The sequence below is a fragment of the Bos taurus genome, chromosome 19 (assembly GCF_002263795.3).
Source record: "Bos taurus isolate L1 Dominette 01449 registration number 42190680 breed Hereford chromosome 19, ARS-UCD2.0, whole genome shotgun sequence".
Classification (NCBI taxonomy): Eukaryota; Metazoa; Chordata; class Mammalia; order Artiodactyla; family Bovidae; genus Bos; species Bos taurus.
In genome coordinates this window covers 13,407,832-13,428,934 of record NC_037346.1, presented here as the reverse complement: position 1 = coordinate 13,428,934, position 21,103 = coordinate 13,407,832, and the positions used below count along the sequence as shown (strand labels likewise).

Below are 21,103 nucleotides of genomic sequence, written 5' to 3'. Positions count from 1 at the left end.
TACGATGAGTGGATCTTATGGCATGTAAATTACACCTCAATATCAAAGCTGCAAAAAAACTGTAACCAGCAAGGGGCTGGGGTGCACTAACCTTACCAGCAATACCCAACAGCCTGCCCTTCTGCCTCTGCTGTTTTTACTAACTCCTCCTCCCGACGCTGCCGGCTTGCTCTGCGAGAGCCTCCCAGACTTCCCAGGGAAACGTTTACAGTCAGCATTGCCTGTGCACTGACCATCTTCCTGTTAGTTTTCCCACAGGACTCAGATCCTCCACGTGCAGAGCTGTGCCCACAGCTCTTCCCTCCCAGGCCCTGGAGCAAGGCTCGTTCAGAGAGAAACAAGACCACCTGCGTGTGAAGTGCCTTCTGATGGCCCTGGTGATCTCTCACGTAGGAACAAAGTGTAAACTTCAATTCGGCAGCTTAAGTACAGAAACTGACCCTGGTGCCTAAGTTAATCGAGTTACAGGATGATCTTTTTAGGATCATTTTTCGGCTATGACGCATTTTATTACTACTTTTCCTCCAGATCTGTTCAGGTCTGCCACCCTCTGATCTTGCCCAACCACACCCTGCCTGCGTCTGAGAAGGCTTTGCAGGGACCTGGTGGGGGGCTCCTAGGCTGCTCGCAGCACTGGCCGCTGCACCATCTGGTACTCTCGTGCACGCTTCCCAAGAAGCAGGCAGAGTCCTGCACTTTGTTCCTACGACCTCGAGTCCCAGCAGAGCCCTGGGAGATGCTCTTGCCCACAAGCCCTGCTCCTGGCCCAGACCGGGCTGATTGACTGGGCACCTGAGAGGCATGTAAAGAGTGTACATCACAGGTACTCCCCCGGCCCAGACGCTGGCTGAGTGGTGGGGAGACCCTGAAGAGGGGAATTCAGACGAGGCTGGCCATCAAGGAGCCCCTCCGGCGTCAGAGTCAGCGGTGAGAGGACTTCACACCTAACGTTGGTCACAGGAGCACAGAGCAGGTGCAGCCCTGCCTGGGTGGGGCTCGGGGTCTCCGGCCCCTGAGAGCAGCACTGCCTGGAGGGAAGGTGCCCCAGCAGCCGACCAACTAGCCCCGGGGGCTACAGACGCCACCTCCTCTGCCTTACACACGGGCAAGCCCCCAAACCACTTTTAGGCACACACTGGGAGGCAGAACCTCTCAACTCCAGCCTTGCATCTGAGGCCAACCCTAAAATATCTGCATATTAAACGACCAAGGACAGTTAAGCTTTCAAAGGGAGAAGATCAAAGTGCTGTCATCTTTGAATTTAATCCTTTTGTTGCATCAGTGGTCTTAAGAGGGATAAGAGAGATCAAAATAAAAATGGAAACAAACTATATCTTTGTGGCTGTTGTGTTTTAGTCTTTTTTTCCCTCAATTTGGGCCACAAAATAGGTCAGCTCCATTACTGATCAGCCTTCCCACAAATATTTAAAACAAATTGAATTGCACACCCAATACCCATCACAATTACACCAGGCACAATAACTAAATTAGCAATTCAACAAAATAATTGGAAACGCGATTCTCTCTATCCCACCAGTCTCCCTCGAGGGTTTAGCCGATCTATGGGGGAAAACTCAGCTTTCCTAATTCTGGAGCTAATTAGAGACACACTTGTAAATGAAGTTGTTTGTCTTAAAGTTGAAATTCTCTTCTGGGGGTGGGGGAGAGGGAAGGAGACGGGAGGAAAGTCCTTTCCGTCTGGAGCCAGTGGATGAACAGGTATGAGACACGCCTGGGTTCTCAGGAGCAGCCCTGTCTGCAGCTAGTAAAGCATCACCATTGCGCCATCACTCATCCGCTCAGGAACGACTGCGCAACAGCCGGCCGGGCCGAGAGGGGCGCACCTTTTAAAGGCCCTGGAGACCGTCCGTGGGTGGGGCTACTCCGTGCCGTTTAGGGACCCACAGGGCGAGAGAAGGGTCAGTGAGGGCGGCCAGCTCCCCTCCACACCTCCCCACTGGGGCCTGAAGAACCTAAAGGCTCAACTCCCAGGAAGCCAAGGGGAGGCTCCCGCGCCCAGTAACGCCCCCCGCGCCCCCCAACCACGGAGGCGGGCGCCGGGCCCAGGGCCCAGGGCCTGCGAGGTCGCGCGGCCCACCCGCCAGGGCTGACGCTCTGCCTCGGCCCGCTTGCTCAGGCCGCTCCTGGAGAAGCAATCTCCAGGTTTCAATTAAGCTGTCCTTGGCCTCTTTTTGTTCCTTCAGGAAGGAACATCTCGGCTTAATTATATAACCGAGAACTAGGCCTCGAGTCCCTCCCCTCTCACTCTCCTCCACGAGCATCAGGCTGTGACCTTAAACTGCAGCCTCTCCGAGGGGCTGAGCGAGCTCCGGGCGGGGCGGCCGGGGACCCCCGCCTCCTCTTCCCCGCTCCGCACCCCTGGGAATGAAGGCCTCACCCCACCTGCGAGGTCGGCAGATGAAACGGTGGCCCTGGGGGCCCAAGAAGCCTCACTCCGAGACGCGCCCGCAGCATCAGAGCGCCTGGGCAGCCGGAGCGCTGATAAGTGAATTCAAGAAGCACCTGCTCCCGCTGCTTATCTCCCCCAACAATATGAACTCCAAGTTATCACACTGAAAGTGCCCCGTATTAGCCTTACATTTAACTCTTGAAACCAAGTGCCCTGCGCTTCAACTTTAAAGGACACAAGAGTCAAACTGGAGAATAATTTTCTGGCCTCAGGGAGCCGGCTCTCGGTTCGCGCCCAAGCTCCCCATCTGTCCTGTGGCCACACTGGGCGTCGAGGCGGGAGACCCCCGCTTCCCCAGACCCCGGGTCACCCTCCCGGGCCTGCAGTGAGGCACCGACCCGGCTGGCTGCACTCGGGGCCTCCGGACCGCGGCAGCTCTCGGCGCCCCGTCTGTTTCCACTTCACTTGGTTCGAGCTTTGGCATCTGCTGAGACTCGTGAAGGGCCTCCCAGTGGGTCAGTGGTAAAGAACCCGCCTGCGAGTGCGGGAGACTTAAGAGCTGCTGGTTCCAGCCCTGGGTCGGAAAGATGCCCTGGAGGAGGGCATGGCACCCCACTCCAGTACTCTTGCCTGGAGAATCCCATGGACAGAGGAGCCTGGTGGGCTGCAGTCCGTGGGGTCGCCCAGAGTCGGTCACGACTGAAGCGACCTAGCACACGTGCACGTGGAAGACCGGGAGATACCCGTGTAGACTCGCTCTCCCACCAGTCACGCGGCAAGGGCTCAAAGGCCACACGTTGCCAGTGACTACGGGCGGTTCTACCATCCTCCCGGGAGGCGCAACTGCATGGCTGTGGTCTAGACGCTCTGGATGCTCTCGGGGTTGGAAGAGGCTCTCCGGGACTCCCCAGAGGAGAGCGGAAGGCAAACCGGCCACGAGGAAGCAGGAGCCACACGGAGCTGGGAGGCGCCCTCGCCGTGGAGGCAGAAGCCGGGGAGCCGCGTCACTTGGTGCGCAGCATCGGCCTCACCTGCACACCAACACCCGGGCGCCCTGGGCCCGCGCTGTCAGAGGCGGAGGCGGGCGTTAGTGCCCCAAGCGCCAGGGCCCATGAGCCCCGCGGCAGCTTACCTCCTACCAGGCCGAGCTCTCACCTTGGAGGACCGGAGCCCGGGAAAGTGACCCTGGCCTGAAATAGGGCTGGAGCCCCACCATTAATACAAGGAAATCCAGTGCAGCTAAGGGTCCGATCAGACTGAAGTTAGAGGTTGCAGGACTCACTGGACAGAAAGTCCCCACTGGGGCTCAGGTCACCTGTCCAGACAGTCCTCCGCCACCATAACCTCCCCCAGCACCGGGCACACAGCAAGAGGTCAACACCTACCCGGAGGAGTGGAGAGAAAAGCATTCCTGCATCCGTGCTAGACCCAAGGCAAGACACGCCTTTCCATGCAAACAGCTGCTTTAGGACCGGGCGGCCTCAGGAACCAGGGTGGCTGACCCTCATCGCAGTGAGGAGGGCCCCTGCCCCACCCCAGGCTCAGAGGTCAACAGGCTTCCTCCAGGTCACACCCTGGCAGGTTTGATTTCTGATCTAATGTTCTTCCCACTCCACCACCTTCTGTTCGTATCTGTCCTTGACACAGAAGGTCACACCAGCCCCTTGCAGGACGAACTCTGTGCTTCCAAGCCTATGTGAGAACCGGGGCACACACCCCTCAACACCCAGGGAGGGGAGGTCAGGCGGCAGCAGCAGCCAGCACCATGGGGCGGGGAGCCTGCCAGTCCAGGGCACCCTGGCTCATTTCCAGCCCCGCCATAAAGAGGCAGACGGGGCGAGCGGAGGCTGGGCAGGAATCTTGATGTGTTACCGTTCCTGCTGGGGACCTTAGATTCCATTTCTTCCCTATCAGTAATCTGGGATTTTTTTTTTTCCTCTCTCTCTCCATTCTTTTAAATTTTCTTTCCTGAGAATTCAGTGTCCTTGACCTCAACAAATGGACTGAGAACCCTGGACCAGGGAAATAAACCGAGCAAACTTCTCAGGAATATAAATGCCGCTGAGGCGACGACTTTATTGGCAGACCCCACATGACGGGCAAGGGGCTGGTAAAGGAAATCTATGGATAGACAAGAAAAACAAAAGTTAGATAAGGCATACTCACTCTGCATTTACACCATCCCTCTCCTCTCCAGACAAGGAGCAGGTAATGAGGGCTTCATTAACACAGCTGTTGAACAAATTGAATATTTGCAAGTCAGCAGGGTGATATGGATCCCCAGGACTTAAGGATTAGTTAATGAACTTACCAAATTACTGGCAATTATTTTTAAAATGTTATGAAGAAAAAGAAACGGAAAAAAGAGAAAGTGAGACAGGTAAGATTTAAACAGAAAGAATGACCAAGGCAAGTTCAACTTAATTCCTAGCACAACTGTCCCCCCAGTACAAACACACCCACACACACAAATTAAAAACACAAACTCAGATGCAGAACACAAAGTTCATTCACTTTAGACAAGGCTCACTGCTTGTACGTGCCTTTCTTGAACGCCAAGTGCAGCCCATCAGGATGTCAGGAGAGGGGAGCCATCCGCCCTGGCACAGAACACCCACACTTCCGTAGCAGGAACCTCGGGCTTCCCCATGACACCCTTCGCCTCTGAGAAGTAGCTGTGTCGCCTGTGAGCCTGGCCCAGGGAGGCACGGATCTTGCTGTCTCACATGCACGGTGACCGCACCATGGTGGGGAAGGTTCGGATCCACTGAGCCTCAAAGTCAGCTCCTTGTGAATGAAATGGTAAGAGGCCAAGAGGCAGTAATCCCGGACGAGTCGTATGTGGAGACCAGGAAACTCAACCACTGAAAGGAATCGGCTTTCCTAAACTGGAGACACAGAATTTGTTGCTGAACTTGTCAGAACCGACGTTCCCCGGTGTTCTGTGGGCTCTCAGGGTTCCTGAACGACGCTCAACAAGCATTCTTGGCCGGTGACCATGGAGAGTCTGGCTACACCCTAAAGGCAGTGTGGGGAGGAACACAAACTCACGCAAGGCAAGGAAAATGCACCAAAGAGACCGCCGGGATGAAAGCGCTGAAGGTAGCAAGAGCAGGAAGCCAGTGGGGAGAGGGGGGAACAGCGTGTGATCCAGCGGCTAGAAAACGCACACGGGGGCCGGGGAGGGAGAGGCTAGTGTCACTTCCTATTTATCCACCATCTTTCACTGGAGCATCTCGGAGCACGAGAGGCCGCAGCTCTTTAATCCTCCCCGAGGAGGACGCTGATTTCAAGGGCTCCCTGGGGAGCAAGAAATAAACCCCAGGATCAGAGTCCAGGGCCGACCTCCTCTCTGCCTCTCAACACCCTTCACTGCAGACGGCCCAGCCTACGGCACGTGAGAAGCAGGTGGGCCCTAGAACAAGCCTCTGTCAGAACTTTCAAAGTATTTGGACACATTCACTTGGTTCATTTTACTCCCGAAGATCCACGCCAAGAAAAACAATAATTTCAAAGGACAACAAAGAAGCTTTATGCAGGAATATTCTCCTGAAACAATATTCATAATAGCAAACAAGTGTAACAGTCTAAGTGTTCAACAAGAGGGGGATTTGGTTTAGTAGGCAAAGACTAATGGAATTATTAGTTAGCAATTAAAATACTTCAGTGAGATCTTTAAAAACGTGGAAACAACCTTCTCGTGTAGTACTACTAATAAAATGTAGCGTGCAACCTATGGGTGGTTCTCAATGGGTGGTGTATGGATGTTAGGTGGAGGGGGCCGCATGCATTTTGTTTTTGCTGCTTTGAAAAGGGTAACATTTCAAACAGTCCAGAAGGACAAACGAAGCCTCCCACCTGCACTGCTCCCTGGACCCTCCCCCACCCCGAGAAGAGGCCACTGGGTACCACAGCGTGTATACACAGGCGAGGGTGATGAAGGAACACAGGTTAACGAGAAGGGGATCTTCTTGAGTGGAGGGATAATTTTTGTTGTTGTTCAGTCACTAAGTCATGTCTTGCGACCCCTTGGACTGTAGCACACCAGGCGTGGCTTCCCTGTCCTTCACTATCTCCCGGAGTTTGCTCAGACTCAAGTCCATTGAGTCGGTGATGCTATCCAACCATGTCATCCTCGGCTGCCCCCTTCTCATTTTGCCTTCAATCTTTCTCAGCATCAGGGTCTTTTCCAAACAGTTGGCTCTTTGTATCAGGTGACCAAAGTATGGGGTTATAGCCAAGTCTTATTTTCATTTGCTCCTTCCACGTTTCTGTAATTTTTGACGTGAAATAAACTAAGACAAGAAGACAGCCTTATCTTCTCCATCCTGAAGGGAACAGCCCACGGCCTGCTCTGGCCCCATGCGCAAACCTGGGCCGGGTGGGCCTGTGGCTTCCTCATGGCTCTGGTGGTGTCTTCAGGGGCTGTGGTTTAGGAGCGCCGTGCAAGGAGGTGTCAAAATGGATGAAAAGGAAATAAGCAAACTTCACACAAAAGGGAGAAATGCTTCAGTCAACACTGAAAAAAGGGCCCCGGATTGAAACTCTTTGATAACGGTTCTCAACTCATTTCAAAATCAGCATTAGCCACCAAAATGTAAAGTATTAGTTTTATTAAAATGCAAATCAATCAACTAATCTTTCTGGTAACAGTTACTGAATTGCAGTATCCGTGTCAATTAAAATAGTATCCAATTTATTCTTGGCTGGAAGGAGGGTGGTCTTCTGAATTTTAAAATGCAAGCCTCCCTTAACTGAAAATTCTTTCCACTTTCTCATCTCTTTGGCTTTTAATTCATTCTAATTAAACCTGATGGACTCCAAACATTTTGAAGTACCTGTTTAAATCTTTTTCTCCATTGGATAATGACTATGACAAAGGTTCTGTCTCTTTAGGAAACGTGGGTCTGCACTGGGTGGCCAGTGAAGAGGTTATTCACCTGCTTTTCTAACATGCGTTACCGGGATCCTCAAGTTGGATGGATGGGGTTGGATGATCTGTGTTTTTAAAAGTGATCATTTTGAAGGGAGTGAAAGTGAGGGAAATCTATTTTTGTTGATTGATCTTTTAAGTAACTGGAGACACACTGAAAATTAAACATTTTCCTGACAGTCAAGCCCAAGAGGAGAAAAACACGTCAGGATGGACCAAGGTCCAATTACTGTGAGACAGAGAAACCCTCCTCCTCCCCACCTCTGCCCCACCCCAAGCCCACCAGATGCTCACCTTAATACTAAACTGTGATGCAGATTGCATTTCGGACTCACTTCATTTGGAGCCCAGCCTCTTGGCGCTGTGTCTGGACCGAGTCAAGGATAACATGGGATCCCTGGGCACAAAAATCTGTCACTTGGTTTTGACATTTTAAAACAATACCAAAACCTGACTCTGTAAAAGCAATGACTAGACATTACCTACAACTGCGCTCAGATGCCTGGAGCCAGTATTCCTTTAATCCCATAGCTCTGAAGAGGGGGCACAGGACCCGGGAGATGGTCAGCCTCACGTGTGGGCACGTACACATACTTATGCAAGATCAGCTCATTGCATACTGACCACAGCAGGCCAATAAATCCCCCTCATGGGGATTTAATTTTCAGCTTTTGACCTTTGGATGAAAAACAAGTGAATCATTTCCTCCTGCTGGATTTACACCAGAGCTGATCTTAATAAAGTGATTTAGGAATGGTGAGAATGGAAAAGGACTCTGGAAGCATCTTTATGGGTGAAAAGAGGAAACAAGAAAGAAGTCAGAGATTGCTGTTGAGCAACGACAAATACCCCCACCGAGGCGCGGCTGACAGGGTGCGGGGCGGGTGTGCCTGCTCCTCAGAGCCACGATCAATTGCTGAACATTACCCACCTGAGAGCAGCCTCTGCCCCGGGATTATTCCTTCTGTGAAGTTGTTTTTCCCCAAATCCTGGGTTCATTTTATTTATTTTTTAGAATGTTTGACTGTACCCTGAGGCATGTGGGACTGAAGTTCCCTCACCAGGGATTGAACCCACGACCCCTGCATTGGAAGCAGAGTCTTAACCACTGGACCCCTGGGGAAGTCCCCCTTCTGTGAAGTTTTATATTGTGAGAGAAGGCCACTGGGCTGGGGAAACAAAGAGCCAGTCGCCCTGCAGGAGCTTGAATCACTCACTTGGTGCTGCTGAAGGAATCACATGTGGCTGCGGCAACAGTAAAAATACTCTTTATTTGTGGTGGTTCTAGGCCATGGGGTGGGGAGTGGGGGCGCGGCCTTTGTTTCTGGAAGCACGGTGGGGAGAGGCTTCCTGGCCCACCTCAGGCTGCCTTCTGGACAGCGCATATTCCCAGGATTACAGCCCATGGCTTCCTCCGCCTTCCACCGGGACAGGGTGTGCAGCGAGCCCACCTCAGGCCTCGAGCTGGAGAGATGGGCGCCGTCAGGCCCCGTGGCTGTCATCACGGGGGTTGAGTTGGCCAAAAAGGGATCGATACAGCTCTGTCCTGGAAGACAAATGAAACAAACTGGTTAATGCGTTGGTTTAACTTTTCAAGGTTAGAAAAGAACCAGGAAGCTGGGAAATACCCCAATCTGAGTCTTCAATTGAAAACACAGCTGCATAATTAAAAATGCATCCCACAGCTCTTCTTCACAAACACAGAGGAGGGGAAGAACCTGGAATGGGCCAAACAGCAGAATATGTAAATAGTCCGGCGTGGCTGGATACCCTGTCTCCAGGGAACCAGTTTTCTATAAGTTTGCCCTTTACAGACAAGCTCTTCAAGTAAGAAAACAAGATTGAATATTTTAATAGGATGTATGAGACTGCCACACGAGGAGGATTCAATCAGACATGGGATGCAGGGGATATAATTTAGTTTTCATACATTTTCCTGGACTTGGCAGTACTTGAAAAACAATGAAAATGACCCAGCAACAAGATTCCAATTACCAGCACGCGTGCAGCTGCTTGGGCACAGGGGCTCTTCCCCGAACCCCGCCCTTCCACTATCCTCCATCGAATAGGTAATTTGATTGGCTAATTTATTTCTAAATTTGGGTCTGACGTGAAAAAAAATAATAACCGTAACATGCCAGGGTCTTGGGTCCCTGAAAATGAATAAATGACTTGCACCTGTGTTTCTGCCGCCCGGCAGGGGTGGTCGAGGGCCCCCGGGCCCCAGCAGCCCAAAACTCTTCCCTGAGTTGAGGGCCAGGTCTCCCTGGGATTCGAGGAGCCACGAGCCTCCAGGTGGGTCACACCACAGGGAGGCAGGGACCAAGCCTCTACCTTTGGGGAAGGAGGGCAGGCACGGGGCAGAGGTCACAGACCAGTGAGTGAACGAGCTTGGGAGAAAGCTTTACCCACTCTGTTGTCAAAAGCCACAGCCTGCCATCCTTGACAGGCTGGCTGATAGAAGTGCTCTTATTACCTGAGAGTCATCATCAGCAAATCTAATTTTCAAAAAAAGGAGCAAAAAACCCCCCATGCTTCAGACAGCTATTACTGGTCCAGCTACATTTCAACACAAAATCTTACAAGTCTGTTTGAACTCACCCTGCTACAGTTTTGGGTACCAACAGTGTAAGTGTTAGTCGCTCAGTTATGTCTGACTCTTCGCGACCCCATGAACTGCAGCCCATCAGGCTCCTCTGTCCATGGAATTCTCCAGGCAAGAATGCTGGAGTGCGTAGCCGTCCCATTCTCCAGGAGATCTTCCTGACCTGGAGACTGAACCCAAGCCTCCTGCACTGCAGGAGGATTCTTTACCACAGAGCCCCCTGGGAAGCCCAACAGAGGCACTCTGATTAGAAACCCCAGCAGCAGGACTAGCATACTGAAACTCTGAAAATGGAAAAATCTTAAAGAAGGAACCACTGAAGCAACGAATGTAAAGTAACCTTGTCATGCTGGGGACCACGGGGCAGGCAGGGAAAGTGGCCAGAAAACAGTGCGTCTCCCATACTATTATAGGAACGTCATGGCAGGAACCTGCCGGTACCCTCAGCCGACCGGGGTGCCCCTGGGCCGACGACAAAGGCTGCGGTCCGTCCGGAGCCACAGGGTCTCTCTGTCCCTGAGCAATACACATCTGCCCGGCTCGGGCCCAGACGGCCCTGACGTGTACTCAAGGGGAAGGCAGCTTCGGACCGCATGCAAATGACAGGTGGGCAGCCTCCTTCCGGAGGCAGTGGCTTCTGAATCCCCGGCTCCATCACACAGAAGACAGCCCTGCCCTGGCCAGGCGTGACTTGCTCATGCGATGGCCTGCCTACCTGCCGATAAGTGCAAGTCTCTGCGGCCATTTCCGCAAAGAAATTAAACAGTGTTAAGGGGAGGGTCGCCGTGACAAAGAGGACGGTGTGGCTTTGTGGCTGTGGAGCCCTTTCATAATCACCCCTTCTAGCCTCGCCCGCGCCAGACCCATCATTACCCCTGAGCAAATGCTTCCTCTCCGCGCCGCGACATCAGCGAACCGCCGGGGCCACGCGGCAGTCACTGCCCGCAGCAGGGTTCACGTGTCAGGAGCGGAGAGGGAGATGCTGAAACCCGTGTTTTGATAGAACATCATTTCACACTCAGGTGGGCAAGGCTGACAAACATATGCAGCTGTTCATGGCAAAGCAACCTGGACGGCAGAGTGGTCTGCATTCTTAAAATATATTTTACAGCAAAGAGAGAAAAAACACAAGTCAGGGATTATTCCCACCTGAGAATCAATTCCAAGTCCTCCTCACCCACGACCACCAATCAGGGACTGTTTTCACCCTCAAAGTATCTCAGACGTCCCTGCTCCTCCAGGCTCCATCATTTCAGATCCTACCATCTCTCACCAAGAAGGTGGCAACAGCCTCCTCAGAGACTTTTCTGTTCCCATCTCCTACCTATTGTCCACGACCCTCAGGCCTACTCTAAAGCTCTAGAGATGGACAAAGCTGACCCTCCTGGGGTCCAAGAACATGACCAGGATGAAGCCCCCCAAACTCCAGCTGCTCGGCTCGGCTCCCGGCCCTCTTCCCTGCAGAGGGCCTGCCCAGGGAGGAGGTGGGAAACGCACTGCCATGAGGGTGGGGTCTGTGGTCTGGTCCTCAACCTCTCTGCACAGCCCCTACACAACTTTCCAAAATCCCGCAGCCCCTGCGCACATTTTTAAATTGATATATAATATTTTTCTCGATAAATGTTAATAGGCACAAAGGATATAATCATCAGAAAACTGTGCATACTAACTTTTAAAATAAAACTCTTGCATCCTGTTTGTAATGCACCCCACGGACCCTATGTGCTATACTGATCTGATATCCATCACCGCTCATTTAAACAAGTAAACAAACTCGTTAACCTGGAAATTTTACAGCATCCGTTTCTTCTTAAACTCGGATTTCCATCTGATTTTTCCCTATAGGTTTTTGTCTTAATATAATTGATTTATGCTTGAAAGTCTTTTATTGATTACTCTATGATACTTTTTGGCCACAAAAATAAGTATGCAAATTGATGCACTTTTTGAAATTTAAAAAGTTGAAACAAAAATATTTTCATTTCTTGGGACCATAAAGCTCTAAGTTAATTTTGAAAAATTATACTTCTGGACTGTGTTATCACTGTAATTATTATTAGGCTACAACTGATATATACGATAACAATAAAATAAAGTTTGGTATAATTTTGGTACATTTTAATATGTGTAAAATGTTACTGGAAATTATCTCTTAATGACATGGATGAGGCTTCCCCCTCCATTCCCATTCCAGGGATGAGTATTATTTATCGCTAGGATGAAAGCAGGTTCAGCAGCGATTCTGTCCTGCTTTTTAGCTTTCGTAGCCATCAGTGATGAGAAACCTTGCCATGAAAACAAGCAGATGTGGGAAAGGAGAGTTTTGTTATAGCAGTGACACTCAGTCCTTTCAATTCCTTCTGAATTAATCGCCCTTTTCCCCCAATCTCACAGTGCTCTCCCACCAAAAATTAGTTTTAATGATATATCAGCTGACAACTCAATTAGGTTCTCCTGCAATTCTGCTGAGAATAAAGACCCGGGAGGCACCTGGCCGTCAGGGCTCTGTTACCTGGACCCGGGTCGCGGCCAGTCGTGGTCCCTGCCCTAATATGTTGACTGGTCCTTTGAGGTTCCCCTGCTCTGGGGCAGGGAGGGGCTTCATGTCCAGTGAAGCAACTGTGAAAGGCAAGGGAGGAGGGGAACCTGCAACTCCGCTTGGCCAGGACCGCTGCGGGAAAGAGCTGGAGACTGATTCCTGCCAACTCCCTGCATGTCCTTTCCCAGGGGAGGAAGATCTCTCTGTGGCCCGGGGGGAAGACTGAGGTGGGGGGGCGGGGTGGGTACTGAGCGGTGCCCCCACCCCAGGTGGGTGGTTGACCCAGGGCTCGGGGGAGGGAAAAGCATGTGGAAGGAAACAGGACACACTGGGGTCCCCCTCCCAGAGCCAGGAAAACAAAACTAAGACCAGGACTGGGTAAGGAAAAGCCGCGTGGGACAGAGGGCCAGCCGGCCTTCTGCTGCAGAGCGCCCCCCGCCGCCCGTCCCAACCCCAGCATCTTTCCTACCCGGGACTGAGCCAGGCAGAGAAGCTAAACTATCAATCCTTCAGGTTAACCTTGTCTCCACCCGATTCTCCCGGGTAAGCGTGTAGTTTAATACTTGAGGTCCCCTTAAGGCTATGCATAATGAAGTTGGGTTTTTTTCCCTTAATACATAATTCCTGCTCCTTACCACATTAAGAGTCCGGATTTGAATCACCGAGCTGAAATACCTTCCCCCCTTTGTTACCCCGCCCCCACACTCTCGGCCTCAATGGCCAGTGGGAACGTCCACTGTCGGAAATGTATTAATGGGGTATCATGCTGGAGAATAACCCACAGAGTAATTAACAGGACTTGGACCTAAGGTAGAAGGTCGATAGCAGGGGCTCTTCCTTGAATTAAAATTTAACTTACCCTTTATTGCAACCTACAAAAGCAAGTAATGAGCACTAACATTTTTATTTCTTTTAAACTGTCATTTAGGCTGTAGAGGGGATAATTACCTATCTCTAGTGTAGTAAGGTTTTATAACCCTTAGTGAGGCATTTTCTAATTTAATATTTTTACTATATTATCATAAAACCTGTTTCTGGAAAAAAATGATCATGGATTAGCAGCCATTTTCCATAAAGACAGAATGTGTGTGTGTGTGTGTGTGTGTGTATGTGTGTGTGTGTACTAGGATTCAGCTTATTTATTATGTGAGGTAAAGAGACTTAAGTGTGCCCAGTCAAGCTGGCTGTGAGATGCTATCACTTGAGTGGCGGGCAAGGCTCAACAGGGCCCTAAAGGAAACGGGGGTGGACGTGTGTCAAGGTGCAGTCCAGCCGCACGCACTCCTCACCAACTGCAGCACAGCCCAGGACAAAGGCACTCTGAGCCCACAGAGACCTGTGCGGGGGTGCGGTCAGAGGTCAGGAGCTTGCAGCACTTGGGACCAAAGGAGCTGCCCCGGCCACACCCCGGACACCTCCAAGCTACACCCACCTGGCCCTGTGGCCTGAAAAGCAGGCAGAGGAGAAAGCAGCCAGCGCACTGCTCCCTAAAGAAACCTGCACAACCTCCAAAAGTACCTCCTGGTCTCCGAGCAAGTACGACATGCCAGGACTCCAGCCATTCTTCCAAAAGTGCCAGTGGAGACAACTGCTGCTTTCCTGATTAAAACTGTATGCAGAATTTGTCCTTGATTAATCTGACACTGCTCATCAGTTGCTTCACCACTGGTGAGGTGGGGGGTTCCTCCCTAAATATACAAGATGCATCCCACGAGGGCCCACCCTGCCCGGTAATCCCCGCCTCAGCCCTGCACACCGAAGGGCCTGTGCCGTGTGCTTCTGCAGGACTCCACGTCTTAGACATACACTTGCGAATCCAAGGATGATGAAACACACAAAGGGAAAGGGAGACCAAGGCTCTGATCACAATAGCGCTCGTGTCCAGCAGAACCTTGATTAAACCCAAATCGTGTCAGGACAGACACGGCCGGAGCAGAAACTTACACTGACCACCGTGGTTGCTGACAGCAGATGGGCTTTTAATAATTATTGGTGATGTTACTGATGCAGGATTTTTTTATGTTTGTGTTTCAAAACATTTTACTTGTTAGTGCTGTGGAAGCTTATAAACCTGTATCAGGTGAGGATGGTTCCTTGGTCTCAGAGTGTAACACACAGGTATAACAGATTCACAAAATACATGTGAATGCTTATCTGTTAGGTTTTTGCAGGATTATCAAAATAGGAATGACACGGCAGAAACTAAGTTGGGAAGGTGACCATATGGAGTCACTCTGTTGGGACAACCCACTCCATTTGGAGATGTGGAAACACTCTTCCTCTGGCTGGGCCACCCTCTGCCACTGTGGGAGCCCCACCCATGGCCCAGCCGTCTAAAGCCGCAGGGACAGCTCTTCCCTGGGGCAGCATTTCAACTACTGCTGTCTCCTAACTAAGTCTGGTCTTTTCCAGGTGGAAAGAAACAGTCCATCCCGTTATGCCAAAGTTGGGGTTCTTCTGCCGGCCTGGCAGAACCCCTCTGAGCCCTCCAGTTGCCCAACAGTCAGCGTCTGCACCCTCTGAGCCACCTCAGGGTCTGGACGGTCCAGGAGGCCCAGGCGTGCAGGGTAGGCTCTATCATCGCCTCTGTGTTCAGCATATCCTTTCCTGCCCTCACAGAGCTCCCAGTCTCTCTGTTCTGTGTGCAGGCAGGTCCAGGGCATTCCACAAGCCAACTGGAAAAACCTGTCTTGCCAATGATCACTTGGCACCAAACCAAGGGGTCCTCCTAACCCAGCTGCTAGGGTCTGCTCCTAAACACTACGGACTAGATGGCACCTTCTTGCATCTTTCACTCCTCCTGCTTCCTCTCACCCAAATCCATTCTACTCTGTATCAGAGACTTTACAGGTGAGAAAAAGATGTCTGAGAACTGGTTCTATGGCCTAAGAGGGGCAACTGTGTGGATCCAGACGGCAGGTGGCTGCCCCAGGCGCCGGGGGCCATGTGCACACACAGCGGTGCGACCGGGGGTGGGGGACCGTGTGCACACACAGTGGGACCGGGGTTGGGGGTCCATGTGCACACACAGTGGGACCGGGGGTAGGGGTCCGTGTGCACACACAAGGGGACCGGGGGTGGGGGGCCGTGTGCACACAGAGCTGTGGGATCAGGGGTGGGGGGCCGTGTGCACACACAGTGGTGGGACTGGGGGTGGGGGGCCATGTGCACACACAGGGGGACCGGGGGTCGGGGGCCGTGTGCACACACAGTGGTGGGACCGGGGGTGGGGCAGAGCCCCCGGTCAAGACTCTGTCTTTCAGGAAGCCTGGACAGTGAGGAAGGCAATGCCAGTGAAGCCACAGAAGTGCATCTTGTAAGGAGGGAGTGCCACTCACAGTGATGTAAAAAGATCACAAGCGTAGAAAACTCAGAGTTCCTGGGTAAAGCCAACAGGTCAGCACCTAACTCCCTCCCTCTCCTCCCAGCATCCCCAGCAACAAAGAGTGGCTTCTCCCCTGAAATGCAGCACAACTGCATGCCCTAAAACAATACACAGAAAAAGCCAAGAAAGGTGAAAAGAGAAAAAAGCAATATTCTCTCATCGAGGGCTGTTAACAGGGACAAGTGAGCAGAGTAACAGTAACTCAGAGAACGCCCTTACCTACCACTAATTACCTCCATCTGGACAAACCTCCCTTCAGAAGCAGGCTGAACGCTGCATAAGCTACAGGACAGCTCGCCGCAGCTGCCCAGATCTGCCACAAGGTGGCAGCACACGACGCACTTCTCAGTAGACCAGGCAACCAGCGGCTCCGGCAAACTGGCCATAAATTCCCCATCACCTCTGCTCGCCTCACCATCCTCCCCAGCGCTTGAAGGAGACTCTGGAAGGTCTGTTCCAATTCGCTCCTTTGGTCAGGTCAGAACTGGGTCCTTCAAACCTCTGCAAATGCTTTTAGCCCCACAGCTTTAAATTACAGATGGTGACATGTGACCTCTGGCCTGTCTCCTAAAGATCAGACTCGAGATTTATAAATGTTCAAAGACGCAGGTTCAGGCCCCAGACAAAGGAACTGAAGGAGGAACGATGGGTGAGAGGACGCGAGGGGTGAGTCTGCGGAGCATTCTCCCCGCCCCTGTTCCCTCCTTGTTCCCTTGTCAGTTACAAACTCACTCCCCTTAAACAAGGAAGCAAAACACTTGAAACTTCCGTCATCCTACCACTAGTTTCAAGTCTTTCAAATTCTTTTAAAGAAAAATAATTTACCTTGGTGGGACTTGGAAAAAAGAAGAGGTGGGGCCGCAGGGTGAGGAGGGACCTCTTGACAAAAGGGATGTCGCCTCCTCTCCTGTGCGTTAATATTCCATATTCCTGGGATGATTTCCACTTTCACAGTTTGACTGTTTTATAACAGATTTGATGCGAAAGAAGACAAATGGCCTCACAGAGGAAGGACGACAAATCATCTCACTGCTTTTAGCGGGGTTTTCTCTTTATTTTTATTTATTTTTATTCTGTGGCTGGGCTGGGGAGCTCTCTGCCTTGCTGGAGATGTTTAATATTAACGTCAGGCCACCACGATCCTGGCAATAGAGTTGGCCGGTGTTGTGTTTACGGCTTTGTGACTGCTGGCTTCAGGAAGATGAAGCTCCTTGTTCAAGCAGCAGCCCCTCTAACAGCTCCTGTTAAAAGCCACGGGATGCTTCACTGCTTAGACGTGAATCACCTCCTCCAGCCGCACGGAAGGGGAGGCTGACACTGAATTACATTTGTATCCCTATCAAGACTGCTGCCCAACGACCCAGGGCCTGGGTGGGGGGCGGTGTGTGATCCTTCTCTCAGCTACTCCAAGGGGGTCAAAACACACAGGAATCAGCGAAGACGTCTGTGGTCAACCCGGAGTTTCAGCAAGGCATTCCATTACTGCTGGTGCTAAGCTGAAGGGCTGACATGACCAAAAAAAAACCAGTCCTGATCCGAACATAAAAGCAGAGACTTTTTTTATCCGAACATAAAAGCAGCTCGGGATGCTGAGCCACTGGGTTCAGCTCAGCCCGCAGGACACAAGGGTACTGCAGGGCCCGGGGCCAGGAGCCGCCCCCGCCCCCCCACACCTCCGCCCAGGGGGAGACAGGGGGAGACCCTGGCTGCTCCTGCTCTGCCCTCATCCTTTTCTCTTCCCCCCACCGCCCTTCCCTGGGTTCTGTTCTCGGCCCTCCTCCCTTTCCCTGGTAAACCATCCACACTCCAGCCCCAGCGATCTCCTGGGTGCGAAGGAAGCACTGTACCCAAGAACCTGCCTGCAGACCTCACCAGGCCCCGCGAGGCTGTTCTGCCCCCTAAATTACCTTTGTTAAATGGCACACAGTATCATTACATGTGGAATCTAAAAATACGATACAAAGCGGCCTATTTACAAAACAGAAATAGACCCACAAGTGTAGAAAACAAACTTACCGTTACCAAAGGGGAAAGGGGTGGAAGGAGAAGTTAGGAGTTTGGGATTAACAGATACACACCATTATATATAAAACAGATAAATAGCAAGGACCTACTGTGCAGCACAGGGAACTATATTCAATATCTTATAATAACCTACAGTGGAAATGAATATGAAAAAGAGATATATGTGTCTATTTATGTATATACACACATACATACACACATATATCTGAATCGCTTTGCTGTATACCTAAAACACTGCAAATCAACTGTACTTCAAAAAAATTTAAAAAACAAACTACCTTTGTTATAAGTCATGTCCCACACTTAACTGTTTAATGGCAGGAAGCTACAAAGTTATAGGGATCACCACCACATTTTCTGATTAAAAAATAAAATCTGCAAGATTCCTGTCTCAGCTCTCTACAAGGCCCCTACCTTAAGGGTCCTGTTTGGACAGTTTATTTCCATTAAATGACAAAATGCAAACTGATGCCCTCCACCTGTCAATCCTGTTTGGTTTTTAATGTCTTCCTTCAAAGAACCTGTTCCTCTCTTCTGTGTATCGAGAGAGAGATTTGGAAAAAAGGTTTCTCCCAGCCACCTGCCAGGGAAACCTTCCCCAGGTGAGTGCCCAGGGGTCCGGAGCTTCTGGGTATCTACCCTGGGGCCGCCTCCCCACTCCAGCGCCTCGGATCACCAGCCAGTCACTGAAGTCAGCAGTCTGATGACCTCAGCCAGTTACAGGACTGGTTTTTAAAAGCCTGACTGCTCCGTGCAAAATGAGTAGTTTGCGTTTCTGCCCCTGGAAGCTGGGGAGTCCGCTGTGTTGCACGGCTGTGCCTCCCCTGCAGGACGGAGAGGCGGACAGGGAGGCCGAGCGCTGCCAAGTGCATGCAGGAGAAAATGTGTATTGATTTCTTCTTTCTTATAAAGGAGCACAAAGCAGTGAGGAACAATTGGTCCTCTTTGCTGCATTTCACATTCCACACCAGACAAAGGGCCCAACCCCCACTAGCCTCCGAGAGGCAGAAAGGGGAACCTTGGCAGAAAGGGGAACCTTGCGGGGCAGCTACTGGCTGTCAGAGGCCACCAGGGTGTTGGGGTCCATTGCCGCGGCAGGAGGGGGGTGGCGGGAGGACATGCCAAACACCCTGGGCTGCAAATGCCTCCCCTGCCTCCAGCCAGTAATCTCCCTCTCCCGGCTGATGTTTCCTCATCTATATTGGAGAGGAAAGAGCCTTCAGTCTTATTTACCTTTTAAGTGGAGGTGCCCAGAGGGTAAAAGAGTTAATGTTTATAAAGTGTTCTGCTCCCCAGAGGGAGACAATGGATAAAACACAAGGTGTGGTTATGGCTCATTCAAGACCTCATTTCCAGGGTAGTTAGTAATAGCTTCCCATTACAGATGCCTGCTCCCCAGCACCTGCAACTCAAAGGACACTCAGGCGATGCCCTTTATCTAAATATCCTTTTTTTGGCTTGACACTTAAAACCAACAGTAAAAATAACAAAAGGAAACCAGGGACCATTATGTTTTGTTAATGCACATACAGGAGCCATTCCAGAGCTGTTTTCTTCTTAAACCAAACAAAATCCTGAGAGTAGTCCAAAAAAAAAAAAAAAACGGTCCTACAATGAGAATTGATCAACCCAGGGCCCTGTCCATACACTCTGTTTCCATGGTAACTAGTAATGTGTAGAAGGGCCACCAGAAACCACACCCAGTATGGCTATCACAGCCAAGATGGGCAGGAGAAGACCTTCATACAACACACGTCTGCGGTGTAGACTGTGACCTTTTCCCAGGGCTCACCCTAAGTAAAACGACTTCCAAAACCCTCGAGGTAAAGAATGAAGTCCCAGGGCTGGACTCTATTTCTGGGCTTTTCCAGCTTGGCCACGAGCAAAGAACAAACCATGGAGCTGGCCCTTGGGTGGGGCAATGTTCTCGTGTGGAGATAAAGCCCGCAGTGGATCAGGGCCTGCGCTGCTGGTGAACTGTCTGGGGGACAGAGCGAAGTGAGGACGGTCCCTGACGCTTGACCGGGGCTTCCCTGGACGCTCCGAGGTGGAGAAGCCACCTACCAGGGCAGGGGACACGGGTTCGATCCCTGGTCTGGGAAGACGCCACATGCCATGGAGCAGCTATGCCCGTGCGCCACAACTGCTGAGCCTGTGCTCCAGGGCCCGGGAGCTGGAACAACCGAGCCTGCACACTGCACATGCAGCTGCACACGCAGCGCGCTCATCCGGAGCCCACGCTCCACGGTGAGAGAAGCCACCACGATGAGGAGGAGCCCGCAACCACAGCTAGAGAGTAGCCCCGCTCGCCTCAACTAGAGAAAAGCCTGAGTAGCAACAAGAGCCAGCACAGTCATTAAAAAAATAAAAAGATGCTTGACTCAAAGATCTTTCAACTTGACGATGGTGTGAACGCAACGTGCGTTTAGTAGAAGCTGCACTTCGAATTTTGAGCTGTAACCTCTCTCTTCCCGGGCTGGGACGTGGGGCAGACCCTCCCGTGATGGTGACAACGGATGAACGACACACACCACTCTGTGCCCAGACAGCCCTTCTGCCGTTCACCTGCAGTACAGTATTCGGTCAATGACACAATCGACAAGTCACTTAATCATGAAATAGGCCTTTGCGTTGGATGACTCTGCCTAACTGTAGGCTAATGGAAGTGTCCTGGGCGTGTCTAAGGTGGGCGACGATCAGCCGTGATGTCAGCAGGTTAGGCGTATTAACTGTATTTTCAACTTACGATATTTTCAACCTATGATGGGTTTATTGGGTCAATGAAGATCTTTGTATTAGAGTTAAGAGTTAGATACTGTGGAGCAATCTTAGTAAAAGAGGCAAAAAAGTTTGTTCATCCGTCTTACAGGACGGATTGCTAAAATCATCTTACCAGCAAATTACTTACAAGCAATAGACTCATAAGCTGAAGGCCTTTCAAGGTATTTTAGACAGGAGGCCTATAGCTAATTCTTCTCAGGTACAAAAAAATAGGTATGTCTGTCTTGGAGGCAAAGGAACAAGGACATAATAGGTATATGTATAAAAACACAAATTTTGTTTAAGTAACTATTTGTACAGGTATCATCAAAACAGTCCTTTCAGAAACAAAAAATTACAAAGACTATTTCATTCTCTAATGAGGACTTACTTCCCTGGTGGTCCAGTGGTTAAGAACCTGCTTGCCAATTCAGGGGACAGGGGTT

The 21,103-nt window shown here is 51.1% G+C and overlaps 1 protein-coding gene across 1 annotated transcript in view; it reads right to left on the bottom strand.

The window, feature by feature from the left end:
• Positions 1-8,595: 8,595 nt before the first annotated feature.
• AATF (apoptosis antagonizing transcription factor) overlaps positions 8,596-21,103 on the bottom strand; it is a 108,058-nt gene continuing 95,550 nt past the window's right edge. Inside the window, exon 12 of the mRNA XM_002695618.7 lies at positions 8,596-8,889. Within this exon, the coding sequence (XP_002695664.3) occupies positions 8,826-8,889 (64 nt within the window). The 3' untranslated portion in view covers positions 8,596-8,825. The remainder of the gene's footprint in view (positions 8,890-21,103) is intronic.